Below are 13,669 nucleotides of genomic sequence, written 5' to 3' on the forward strand. Positions count from 1 at the left end.
ATCACATAGGACCATTGGTATGTAACACCTACTGTGCTCTGGCCACTTTCATATACTTGTACCATTTTATCTTCAACACAGTTGTGGCATCATCATCCCTTGTTTCATGGACCAGGGACCTGAGGTTCAGAGTAAGTGATTTTCCCAGGGTCACCTAGCAAATGAGTGAGTAGTAGAGCCCAGAGTCACACTCAAGTCCTCTAACCTTATGCTCCTGGCTCTCCCCTCCATCACTGCTGCGTCTCACTTAATTTGTACTTTATCTCATAGGCAAGGGAGCTTTGAAAGGGACAAGTGCTGACCCAACCTAAAAATAGCTTACATCTATCGAGCACTTAGTCGGCTACACTCTGCTAAGCACTTTACCCAGATTACCCCTTTGAATCCTCACAGAAACCCTATGGCTGTTATCTCCACTTCACAGATGAGGAAACAGACCTGAGAGAGACTGTGATGTGTGGTTACAAGTCACACAGCCAATTGGTGATGGAGCCAAAGTGAGCCGGGGTGGGGGGGGTGGTCTGGCTCCAGGGTGCAGACCCTGCCCTGCACTGCCACAGGGGGAGTGGAGAGGATGGGGCCGCCCCCATAAAGGCCGAGCTGGCGAGACTTTACAACTCAGCGAATGTGGGAGCAGAGAGGGAGAGACCACCTAAAGGTGTGCCTGTGAATCAGCTAATCCTGGGGCCCCTTCCTTGGACCTGGACACCCTTGGATGAGCTGGAGGTCAGGAGCCGATATGTCACCCAATCCTGCCAGAAGCCAGAGGCCCCATTCGGATGGTCTGGGTGGGGAGGGGCTGTTTGAAGCTCAAGCGTTCTCCTCCCTCTCTGGTGCTGTAAGAGAGGTGTCGGTTCTCTTTCCCAAGATAACAGGACTACCGGGTCCTCCTCCTTCAGCTCTTCTGGGCTGCAGTCTGCTCCCCGCTCTTCCCCTAGCCCCTGCTTCAGCCGTCTGGGAGTAGCTGGGTGGGAACAGGCCAGCCCTGTTACATAACCCTGTGGCTGGGAGCCTGGGGAGGCCGGGCTGGAGAGCAGGTGCTCAGCCCCTCCCTCGCCACCAACAGTGAAAATCTTCCTCTGGAGCCCAGCCTTGGGGTGGCCCAGCATGGAGGCAGCCACAGCTCTGGAGGTGGGCTTGGATCCACGCTGAAGGTGAAAGAAGCCAGCCTAGCCGATGCTGACGGAGCCCAGGCTTCACCTCGGTGGGGGGCCATCAGCCCCATTCCCCAGCTCCTGCCCCCCACAGAAGGTGATCCATGGGGATGGGGAGTGAGCGGTGGGAGTTGGGAGGATGCACTACCGCCCTGACTGCACCTCCATAGGTTTTGCAGATCTAAATGGTTTCGTGGGATTGGTACTTAGGATGGGGGAGCATCCATTGGAGCCCCCACCCCCTTCCTTGGTGGATTCTAGCTTGCTGCTCAAATGTCTCTGCTGGGTCTTTGCTTTTTACCCGAAAAGTCAGTGAATGATGTTTGTGGCAATTTACAGTGACTAATAATGATAGGTTTTTATTTTTACCTTTAAAATATGTCTGTCACAGGGACCTGATATACCAACGCCAGTCAGGAAGGGAATGAGGGGTGAGATGGTGTCCATCTGGATTTGGAGAAGAAAGAAACAAAAAGCTTAGAGCCACCGGGAGGCTAAGTGGTGAACAGTATGTGACGCTCCGCCTCGCCCTTGGTAGAGCCGTGGGTCCTCCACCTACCCCAATATCTCCACTGGCTCCCACGGGAAACCCTAGCCTCTTTGAGCCTGAGCTCCACGGAAGCAGAGACCGTCCGGAAGAAGAATTTGGCTCCCTCTCTGTGGTCTCTGTGAGCCTCTCAGCATAAAGGCATTTTTGAACTAGGAGGTGGTGGGTGCCCCTTCCAGCCCCAGAGTTCCCTGCCAGCAGCCCTGCTGCCCACCCCCCAGACTGCCCCTGGCTGAGGCCTTTGTAGCTAACAGCTCTGTGACATTTACCCTGGGTGGCTCCCACTGCACCTGGCTCAGCTGACAGAAGTGGAAGACGGGAGCCTGGCTCTTCCCCTCTCCTGCGAGGTAATCGGCGGAAGCAACTACAGGGGCTGCACGAAACATTTAAGACAGTTCCCTGCGCAAAGTCCCCACTTCTGGCCCCTTGGAGCCTTGAGTGCAGAGGATGCAAAGACCACAAACGAGACACCGTGGAATCCCTGGGTAAGGAGAGGTAAGAAAAGAAGACATCATCTAGATTCAATTCCCAGGGCCACCTCCAGCAGCTCCGTGACCTTGGCCAAGTCAATTGACTTCTCAGTTTCAATTTCCTCTCTGTAAAATGGTGAGTAATAGTATCGACCTGGTAAGGTAGTCGAAAGGATTGTTGAGATAATCCAGAGTGCCTTGGAAGAGGCCAAACAAAGATATGAATAGATAATAAATTATTTCCAAGTCAGGGATAAAGACTGAATTCTCCCTGCAAATAGGGCTGTGGAGGGAAAGTTTGCTGCCTCTTATCATCCTGATGGAAGATGCTGGGTCTTCAGAAGCTATTTGTATGTCAGAGGCAGAGAGCCGACCGAGTTTGCCCCACTGAAAAACAGGTAAAGAGAGCAGAAGTTATTGGGAACATACTAGGCTGGAATGGTCTTGAGGCAGAAAATCAGTTTCTTCCCCAAAAGGCCCAGGGAATAAGTCACAGGCAGAGGGAGAATGAGAGCCAGGACTGCTGACTCTCTGACCACTGGTCTCCACAAAACCCTGGGGGAGGGTGCTCATCCCTCCCACACTCCTCCCTCCTGACAGCCCCTGGCCACAGCCCCCAGGTGTGGCCTTAAGGGCCCTGATCTTGTGTGTGGCCTCAGGGCCACCAGCACCCAGCGACTCAACCCACCTACATGCCAGAGGTCACTAGCAGCAAGGACTCCTTGTGACATTGTGCAAAGTGTTTGCATCTGTTATCCGGTTGGGAAAAGAAGACGTGAGTTCAAACCCTAGCTCTGTCCTGTGACCCAAGGCAAGTCAATCCACCCCTCTGGGCTTCTATTTTCTCATCTGTAAATTGAGAGGTTGAACTAAATCAGAGTTCTTAACCCTTTGGTGGATATGGATCCCTAGGAAAATCTGATGAAAGCTGTGGATTCTTGCTCCAAGAAAAATACTCAACAAAGTTCAGGGAGTTCATAGCATCACTGAAGCCTAGCCAGAGGTCTTCAGGGGGGTGCTATGGTGCTGGACTAGATGGCCCCCAAGTTCCCTGTGAGCACCAAGGACTTTTCCTTCCTCTTAACGCCCCCTCTTCCTTATGGGGAGCTCTATGGGACATAGAAGGGCACAGTGGCTAGCATGTGAGTACACATGAAATAGAGCAGGCGTCAAAATGTTTGTGACATTAAAATGAACTGCAACTGGCCGACACTGAGCTTTTAGTCAAGAAAGACTGCTCCATGGCTAAAGAAGCAGAAGTAGGTGTTTGGCATTGGGAAACCATCCTCTGTCACTCTCAGCACTGCACAGAGGCACTGTGTCCTGGAGGCAACGCTGGGCAGGGGCCAGAGGAGAGCTTTCGAAAGAGTGAGAGATATGGGACAGACTGCACCCTGACACGGAGAAGATGGGACTCTGAGACCCAGTAGGAGGGCCCGTCTGCTGATCTCAGCTCGATTGCTTCCAACTGACCCTGTGTCCTCTTTCAGTCTGGACTGTTCTGTGTCTTCCAGGCTTGGGAAGCTGAATCCCTAGCCTTGAAGTGACCATCCTTCCTTCCTCCCTCCCACCCTCCCACTGTCCCTTATTATCCTCTTTCTTCCTTCTAAAAATATTTACTTTGTGTCTATTATGTGCCAGGCAGTGTTACAAAAATGCACAAAATAGGCAAAAATAACTTCCCTTGTGGAGATTACATTCTATGTAAGGAGATAGATAATAAATAGGCAAATAAAATATCAGAAAGTGATAACTGCTATGCTGAAAAGTAAAGCAGAGAAAGAGGAGGGTATAAAGTGCTGGGGTGGGAAGTGTACTTGCTGTTTCAAGCAGGATATTCAGTGAAAGTCTTGTTAAAAAGGTCATCTGAGCAGCAACTTAAAGGAGGCCAGAGAACAATGCATGCAGATATTGAGAGTGAAGGTTTTCCACAGACAGAACAGTAAGTGCAAAGGCCCTGAGGCAGGAGTGTGCATTATGGATTGGGGCCACTGTGGCTGTAGCAGAGTGAGGGAGAGAATAGCAGGTTTGGGGTCAAAGAGGTAGCAGGACCATTGTGAACACTGGTTCAACCCTGAGACAGATGGGCAGCCAGCGCAGGGTTTTAGGTGAGATCTGGCATAATCAGGTGTAGGTTTTAAGACTTTTCTGGCTGCTGAGTTAAGAATAGGCTATAGGCAGGCTTTAGACACTAGCAAGATTGTCAACTGAGAATAAGGATTCAGGAGAAGGTATGGAAGTTTTAGAAGAGGGTGTACAACAGTCACCCAGGAGAACAGGAGATTGAGTGAATTAGGGAAGTCTGGCAGATCTGCCAGGGTCCATTTGGAGGCAATGGCCATCAATTTAAAGTCAGCATAGTTTTGTAATATTTTTCCCCAGTCATGTTTGGCTGTGTGGATGCAGACACTGAGGGGGTGTATTTAACTGGGGCTGGGTATTGCTAGGAAGTGGAAAAGGATTAGGGCTTTGAGTGGGTATGCAAGGGAGTGAGTCTAACGATGACCATGGAATCTAATTTGGGTGGGAAAGAAAGTGATAACATGGAGGGGTGATAGAGAGTGAAGGGGTGGGAAGATAATGGATCAGAGGTCTCAGTGGGCTGAAGGATCACTGCTGGCGGAGCTTTAGAGGGAGGGAGCTGAAGGGATAGAGACTGTTCATTAGGTTATGCGACCTCAGAATTTAAGGCTCAAATACAATAGATGTTTATTCCTTACTAGCAAAACAACTAAAAGCAAGCGTTCCTACTCAGCAGATAGTTCTCCAGCACTAATTCAGGGACCCGGGCCTCTTCCATCTTGTGGCTCCGCCATGCCTTAGGGCCCCGTGATCACCTGCATGCAGCTAGCAGACGGGAAATAGAAAACTCATTCATTAAAAGCCTCGACTCAGAAGTGATTCTCATCACTTCCACTCACATTTCACTGGCAAGAACTAGTCTCACTGTCATACAGCAAGTGGGGCAGCTCCTTCTCAGAGATCCCTATACTATGGAAGAGATGATATGTACAAATTGTTGTGAGCAATTAGCCATCCCTGTCATGGAGGTGGTGCTGAGAGAGTGGGACGCTTGAAATTCAGATTCTATAGTGGCTATAGTTATTGGTCTAGACAATGACCAAAGGAACCATGGGCTGAAGCAGGGGAGGATAAACTCATTGGAGGAGTGGCAGGCAAGGCTGGGAGCGGCCCTGCAGGGACTGGAAGTCTGGGTGTTGAAATGAGCAGGAATCATGACTGGAGAAATGTTGGAGAAAGTGACACTGCACCAGGGCTACCGTCATCAGCATGAGGGGGAGACTGCCACAAGGGGAGAGGGTGATGGAGTCTTCTCATACAGAGAAGTATTGCCCATTTCTATGTCCTTTTATTTTTTCTGATCTCAGTTTCATGGCCTTCAAGGAAGTGACACTCTTGTCCTTCACAAGGTTTTTAGGTTTATTTTTTTGAAGTCACCACACTTCTTTCCCACCACACTCCTCCAGACAAGTTTCTGATAAGGTCAAGTCCACACCCTATGCATCTGCTAATGTTTCTGTAAGAAATGCTGGTATTTTTTGGATCCCTGGAAATCTCTGGGGGTTTTTGGGAGCCATAGCTTGCCTTGTGCATTTGCCCTCTTTTGGTAACCGTTCACTCACACAGGCCTGTGCATGTGTGTGCACACATGCACACGAACTCACAGTCTTGCACACTCACACACGCACACACTCCTCCACTCTTTCAGTGTGTCTATCTTGTTCCTTCATTCTCTGGGCCATAATTAATACCATCAATCTGAACTACACAGTCCTTAGAGAATCGCTGGCAGAAAGTCTTTAGCCATGTGAAACCAAGTTATGAGAGGATGGGAACAATTATCTCCCATGAGCAGAGAATAAGGAAATGGGCATAAACCTCAGCAGGATGAAATTCGGTAGAATTAGGAAGGGTTTTCTAATCAAGAGAAGTCGAGATCTCTGGACTTTAAGTAGTTTCCTCTCCACTCCTTTTTAAGACAGTATTCTGTCTGAGAGAAATTCAGTGCTGAGAGCAACACAGCTCAGAAGCCAAGGGCTCTCAAAGGACTTTTCAAAATGTCTTTTACCTGAGACTCTATGAAGGGAGAAAATCTCATAGACAAACTGCAGCTGTCTCAGACCTGGTCTTAGAAACCCGAGGTTCTGCTTTAGGGCTGTAGCCTTTGGTTCACATCCCTTCTGGCATATGAGGAGGAGAAAGACCTTGGGCGTCAGGGAAAGCCATGTTTCTCCAAGGTCAGTACAATTAACACCTCGCTTGACTGTGGATGTGTGAAAAGAGATGTCCCAGATGAGCCCTCCTATTAACACTCTTAGCAAGGGGTCAGATTGCTCTTGTTTGCTGGGCAGATTCAAGGCCTGGGGTGCGCTGGGGAAGAGCTTGCTGCAGCCCAGGCACCTGGAGCTGTCACACACTGTCACCTCCCATAGTTTGTCAGCGGCTTTAGCCTTAAGCCCATCCTCTGCCCTCCCACTGGGGCTGGGAGACTGCTGAGAGCAGAATCCTAGCCTACTAGTCCTCAGACTTAGAACATTCTAAATAGTAACCTCAGTTTGTCCCCTACTGATTCACCATCTTGTCAGGGAATCCCACTTCTAAGCAAAGAACTGGCCCGGGAGCCCTCCAGGGAGGAAGAATCCACCATCCTGGCTGTCAGCCTTTCTCCTCTGTCTCTGCCCCCTGCTGGCATCCCCTCGGGATCTCAGGGCCATTCTGCTCATCCTCCTCCTAATTCCCCCATCTTAGCTTACGTTCCACATAAACTTATTTCTTTCATTTTTCTCCTTAGTTCAAGTGAAACAATGCTAACCTTTTCCAAGATACTTTTCTAGGAAAGACTAAGTGGGAACAAATACTATATACCTCAGCATGCACCTACCTATAGAAGCCCCCTTCCTACCTGAGGTGTAAGCAGAGCAGGGCTCAACTGGCACCTCTTCCAGGCGTGACAGCCTGGGTTCCTTTCCTCACATCAGCCTTTTTAATCCTTGAGTGTGGCCCCCTGCCTTCCCTTCTTGGCCTCTTTCCTCCAGGGGCAAGATCACTGCAGGAGCCCTGACTGTGGTGCCCAGTCCCAGGTGGACACTGAAGGGCAGGTAAGTGGACAGACATGCTGTCATGCTCAGAGAACAGGTCCTTCAGACACACGTTCCTAGATGGTGCCAGCACGACTTCACAACTGGCTGTGAGGTCAACAGCAAAGCTGTCTCTCTCTCCCAGCCCTTTCCTTCCAGTCTTCTCCTTGCTCTGGGTGCTCACCAAGGTCCTTCCTAACTCAGAGGTTCTGTAGGCAGCGCAAGAGACAGCAGAGCCGGCTTCTCCCCAGCCCTCTCCCCGGCAAGCGTGAAGGGTTAGGTCCCCACTCAGCAGTGGGGAACCAAGCCCAACAAGATGAGGTTTTGACCCTCCTTTTCAATTGCCGCCCTCTTTTTGCAGAAAACCGTGAAGTCATATCCGCCTGTTCTCAACTCCTTGGTCGCTTGCCAAGATGGCCACAGGAAAGGAACACATCACACAACACTTCTTCTGTTCTTCATGCCCCGCCTCCACCCAAACTGCCAAAGTCGAACAGAGGGCAGCCGAGCAGGGTCATTCAGCTGCCTGGGCTCCGAGCTGAGTCCTTGCTGAGGCCTCAGGCCCTGCACTGTACGGGCAGGACAGCGCTTACAGCACTGGAGGCCCTGTACCACACAGTTCCCACTTCTATCAGGGTAGAGGGGTGAGGCGCAGCCTAAGACAGCACAACCCAGATTAAAACGTAAGCCACACGGTGAAAAAGGAAACTAGGCAAGTAATATGGACAGCATGCACTGAATATTTCTGTCTATCTTCATCCACAAAGCCCAAGTTATCTCAAGATGCTAATCAGGGCGGACTACGGAAGTTCCTGGTCTCTAAACAACGATCTACAAACTGAGGTGTAGGAAGAGCTTTGTAGATCCTTCGTTTATTTTATTTTCAATTTCACCATTCAAATTCTGCATTATGTAATGTACATTTTAAACAGTTCAATTTGTAAGTAAACATACATACATTGGGGTGAATGTTCAGGGATGTATTTACAGGGAAATGTGTGTTATCAAAAAGTTTGGAATCCGCTATCAAGCTGTTTGCCACAGTTGTGTGCTGGGGTGGAGTTCTTCCAACTGATAGGAATGAAGGAGCGGGGAGGCTGGGGAGTTGGTGGGGACTGAGACTGTCACACTCCCTGTAAGACTACAGCAGCGGGGGACTGTCTCTGCCTGAGAAAGGAGGAAGCAGTAGCACCAGAAGCCTGGAAAATGGAGTAGATTTCACCTAGGAGCCGAAAGGAACCCAGGTGGGATGTTTGCACTTCCTCAGCCAAGGCTGCCGGAGGCATCCTGAGAGGAACTTACACCTGGTCATTCCCCAAACTTACACTCAGCACTTTCCTGAGCATCTCCTGTCTTCATCCTGGAAGCCAATAAACATAATCTAATCTCTCTTCTCACTGGAACACGCCTGGAAGATCAAGGGGGAGTAAGCAGTGGACCTAATCTTTCCCAGATTCTGACTGTACAAAGTGATCCTCCACAGACTGGAAGACACTGTGCAGGCCCCTGAACAGGGCAGCCCTGCAGAGAAGGGACCAGACGCCAGCTCCCTCTGCAGTGACATCAGTGCTGTCCTGGTGGGGCCAGGGTGTTGACTCTGCCTGCAGAATATAAAGCTTTCTCCTCGGGGTCTGGCACCAAACTGGGGAGCGGGGCGGACACTTGGGGGTCAGGATTGACATTGAAAGTGGCCTTGAAAAAAGGAGTGTTGTTGAGGACAAATGTAGAAAAGGAGTGGAAAGACAGACCACTCGGACTGGACTGGTCTGTGCATAAACAAAAAAGAAATCTCAGTTGATGAAAAGTCGATGGTGGAGAGTTACCAATTAAAAGTAGGTGTCAGGCTCGTGCTTCAGTGCTCTTTCTGCTGAGACTAACTCTCTCTACAGGATCCCACAGCTGGTTGCTTATCCCTAAATCCCAGTGAGACAATGGGAGCTATCTTCCCATTCCCCGAGAGAGGGCTTAATTTGCTGAGTGTTGCCTGGGTCACCTGGCCATGGAGCACAGCTAGATGCAGCATCCACTTCTACTTCCTCTAAACTCTCCTCTTCCCCCCAGGGTGGCTCACAACCCCGTTCTCTCTCTTTCCATCCCTCAGAGCACCCCAAGATCTGGCTACCTCAGGCCCAGAGGCAGACCTACGTCCGGAAGGTTGGAGACACTCTGAATCTACTAATCCCGTTCCAGGTGATCATGACAGCCCCACGTTGGGTCCATGACTGGAGCCAGGCCAGGGTTTTGATTTGGAAACAAAAAACAAGAGTCCTGCTAGCAGTGGGACAGTCATCCTAGCCTTGAATGGAAGGGGCATGTCACCAAGTGTGAGGCCAAACAGCCCTTCCATCAGCACTCCTGCGGGGTGTTGGGGTCAGGTCAGGTTGGGCATGCCCAGGTGATGATGTAAGGCTAATCTATGCCCTTCAGTCAGCAGGGGTCTGGGAGCTCTCAGTTTGGAGGGCTCTCAGGAGTTTGGGCAGCTAATTTTAGTCCCAGCTGCCCTGAGTGTCCATGACCTAGACTCTCAGAGGCAGGGAGACTCAAAGCCATCCCCCTTTCCCATGATCCTGAGGCTGTTGCTGAGAGATGGAAGTCCGCTGGGACAGTCCACCAACCTCTCACTCAAGGAATTTGCAGCTGCGAGTCAAGTCACCACGTGGACCTGGTGGATCTGACCCCTGTTGCAGCCGGGAGGGGCAAAAGGCCTCTTGGGGCAGCTCACAGCCCTCTCCCCATTTCTCAGGGCAAACCCCAACCTCAAGCCATGCGCACGCATGACGGCTGTGCCTTGGACGCCAGTCATGTGAGCATGCGGAATGGGGAGCGGGACTCCAACCTCTTCATCCGAGAGGCCCAGTGTGCTGACTTGGGTCACTACCAGCTCCATGTGCAGCTGGGCGGGCTGGAGGCCACCGCCACCACTGACACCCTGGTGATCGGTACAGTGGGGGGAATGGGAGACGACGTGGTCCTTGGGGGCTCCCACCCCAGCCTGAAGAGGAATCAGCACAGAGAGCCGGGGAAGCGGGGCTGTGGGACGCAGTGGTGGGTGAAGGGCGGGGTGGCTGAGCAGAAGCGGAGGGGCCCCTCCTGGTAATGTCCTGGCGTGTGAGGCGTGCCATGCCCGCTGCCATGCTTGGCCCTTTCAAAGAGGCCAGGCTCTCCTCAGTATCAAGTTGGTGGATGTCTGGGGCTCCAGCGCTACCCTGGAGTGGACTCTGCCCCAAGACACGGGAACGCACTCCTGGGATATGCGGTGCAAAAGGCTGACACCAAATCTGGGGTGAGGCCCAGCTGGGGTGGAGGGAGGGAGGAACAGCACATTCTGGAATGGGACTCTGGTAGTTCCACGCAGTAGGCTGGGGTGGAGTGAGTTGCCAAAACAGGGGTCTCATTCCGGGCATCTTCCGGGGCCCCACAGCTGTGGCTCATGGTGCTGGAGCGCTATCACCGCGCCAGCCGCACAGTCTCCGACCTCGTCGTCGGCAACTCCTATGCATTTCGAGTCTTTGCTGAGAACCAGTGTGGGCTCAGCCAGACAGCCTCTGTCACTGCCGACCCGGCCCACATCCAGAAAGCAGGTAAAGCACTGAGACTTGGAGCTGGGAAGAGTTAAGGAGAAAGAGTTGAAGACGGATGGGGCTCTCAGGCACTACAGCAAGGCCCTTCTTGGTCCCCTCAGCTACTGTTTACAAGACTGAGGGGTTTGTCCAGTGAGATTTTTCAGAAGCCCCGAAGTTCACCCAGCCTCTGGCAGACTGCACTACAGTCATTGGCTGTGACACCCAGCTCTTCTGCTGCATCCATGCCTCCCCCAAGGTGAGCAAGGAGGTCTGTGGGTGGCTGTGCTGCTTTCTGCTTCTGCTCTAACCTTAGCTGTGTTGAAGAACATTCTAACCAAAACATTTGCTCCCGTCACCATCATCTGCCTGTTCCACAGCACATTACGTAGGAACACTCAGGGCACTGGTGTCCAAGACAGGCTGATGTGGATAATGTTTCCAGTTTTGCTTTTAGTGTTTGTTCCTCATATATGAAGATGTCACTTAATGACCTGCTGGCAATTGGGCACAAGATTCAAAGCTATCTCTCTGGCAGGGGGGCTGGAGTCCTGTTGGCTGCTCCTAACTCACCCCCCTCATCTTTATCTTCCAGCCAAAGATCATCTGGCTAAAGAACAAGATGGATATCCAAGGCAACCCCAAGTACAGAGCCCTCACTCACCTGGGAATCTGCTCCCTAGAAATCCACAAGCCTGGCCCCTTTGACGGGGGCATCTACACCTGCAAGGCCATTAACCCCCTGGGGGAGGCGTCAGTAGACTGTCGGGTGGATGTGAAAGGTAAGGGCAGAATTCGCACCATAGGGTGCAATCACCTCCTCTCTCCACAGGTGGGAAAGTCCAGGGCAGAGACGCAAGCCTAGATGGAGAAGGGCTCGGGTTGCTTCCCCTTCAGGCCTTCTCATCACTGTCATCATCAGGATGTATTTTAGGAGCCACTTTTATCATCCACTCCTCATTTCTCTCCATCATAATTCTGTAATATAGGAAGAATCACTATTTCCACTCTGCAAAGGAGAAACCTAAAGCACAGGGAGGTGATTGATCAGTTTACCTGCGATTTCCAGTGCTGGTTAATTGAGGAGTTGGCACTATGGTGGAAAAGAGGCCAAGTCTGCTGGACCTTACCCAGATCATTTTTCATTAAACTATACAATCTGACTCAATCCAGGAAAGCTGTAGCTTTTTATTGGGCTTTTAAACAAACCAGAGGACTTTCGTCTCTAGTTGGTTAAATGGGAATATTGCACATCCTCTCTACTGCTTTTAAAGTATTAATTCATTTATCCATTCCTGTCCCCTTGCTCAGATTGCCATCATTGCATTTAGAATATTGTTTTATAATTATCTATTTACTGATCTGTTTCCCCATAAACTGTGAGCACCGTGAGGGCAGGGACCATCTTATTCACCTTGTCCCCCAGTGTCCAGCCCAGTTTCTGGTACACAGTGGGCACTTTCTGAGCATGTGCAGCATGACTCAGGAATGAATGGGCCATTACATGTCCTATTCTTCCCTCCGCATAGCCTCCTAATTAGCACCATGGACTCCCCCCAAACCTGGAAGTATATCCCTTCTTGATGCTCTGAAAGGTTTCCCAGAGATTGCTGAGATGTTAAAACGGAGAGATGTCAACACAGAGAGATGTCTGAATTTTGCAGCTCCTAATTGAGGCACGCTAAGCAGACATGGGCAACTCTGAGGAAGGTAAGGAGAGGTACAGGGGATCTGAATGGAGTATTTCATGTTTATGGCTAGTGTTGCTGAGTCTGAGACAGATATATATTCCTGAGCCTTTCAACCATACACTCACTGGCAACCACTTTTCTTTTAACCACTTTTTTTCTTGTAAGTGAATACTATCATCCCTGTGGAGGGAATTTACCATAGATGAGGTCTACTTTTGTCACATCCTCTATGTATCTGTACTCCTCAAGTTGATGACAGGAATTAAACCTAGCGGCCCTCTGAAGAAGAGTGACAGCATCTACCTAATTGTAAGGGGGTTTTGTGGGAGGGAGTGAGCAGGTGCTGTAAGAAAAGGTGTCAAGGAAAACAATCAGGAGTGGAGGATGGCCGAGGTCACCACCACCACCACATGGCAGAAAAAGAGAGAGGAAGGTGTTCCTACCAATTAAGTGTTTCTACCTCAGTATCTTAAGCATGGTGAAAACCAGATGAGTTTGCTTCCTTTTTACTTTGAAGATTTTGGATTCCTTCCCTTCCAAGAGAAGAAAACCACTGTTATCATTACATGTCAACAATAATTGGACATGTGGGGAATGTGGTCCCAAGCAGCACGTTACTGGCAAAGGGCAACTCAGACCATCATTTAGAATTTGATAACTCCTTCAGACTCTAAATCACTCACAGCAGAAATGTTGTATACAAATTGATGAGTGGGGTGAAAAGGAAGCTCATGAGAGAATTAAAGAGAACTGGTTCCCAACATCTCCTCTGACTTGCAGCTCCTGGTCAATGAAACCCAAGAATTAATTCCATCCCAGAAGCCATTTATTTAAGCCTCTCACTGATCTTTAGCAAATGAAAACCTTGAGGGATGCATTAAAAGTACAAGCTTCTGGGCTTCCCTGGTGGCACAGTGGTTGAGAGTCCGCCTGCCAATGCAGGGGACACGGGTTCATGCCCCGGTCCAGGAAGATCCCACATGCCGCGGAGCGGCCGGGCCTGTGAGCTATGGCCGCTGAGCCTGAGCCTGCGCGTCCGGAGCCTGTGCTTCGCAACGGGAGAGGCCACAACAGTGAGAGGCCCGTGTACAAAAAAAAAAAAAAAAAAAAAAAAAAAAAAACAAAAAAAAAAAAAAGGGCCCCCCAGG

At 50.5% G+C, this 13,669-nt stretch overlaps 2 protein-coding genes across 2 annotated transcripts in view; both read left to right on the top strand.

Annotated features, from left to right (window-relative positions):
- The first annotated feature begins 1,107 nt into the window (after positions 1-1,107).
- Positions 1,108-11,859, top strand: MYBPHL (myosin binding protein H like). The gene is given in 9 exon segments (XM_024742101.1): positions 1,108-1,135; positions 1,138-1,251; positions 9,372-9,460; positions 10,014-10,235; positions 10,429-10,507; positions 10,510-10,553; positions 10,692-10,851; positions 10,953-11,089; positions 11,426-11,859. Coding segments are annotated over 9 exon segments (1,143 nt in total). The 3' UTR covers positions 11,696-11,859.
- Positions 11,860-12,503: 644 nt separating this feature from the next.
- Positions 12,504-13,669, top strand: part of PSRC1 (proline and serine rich coiled-coil 1) — an 8,608-nt gene continuing 7,442 nt past the window's right edge. Inside the window, exon 1 of the mRNA XM_024742092.1 lies at positions 12,504-12,540. Coding sequence (XP_024597860.1) covers positions 12,522-12,540 — 19 coding nt within the window. The 5' untranslated portion in view covers positions 12,504-12,521. The remainder of the gene's footprint in view (positions 12,541-13,669) is intronic.

The sequence above is a fragment of the Neophocaena asiaeorientalis genome, unplaced genomic scaffold (assembly GCF_003031525.2).
Source record: "Neophocaena asiaeorientalis asiaeorientalis breed wild unplaced genomic scaffold, Neophocaena_asiaeorientalis_V1.1 scaffold35, whole genome shotgun sequence".
Taxonomy (NCBI): domain Eukaryota; kingdom Metazoa; phylum Chordata; class Mammalia; order Artiodactyla; family Phocoenidae; genus Neophocaena; species Neophocaena asiaeorientalis.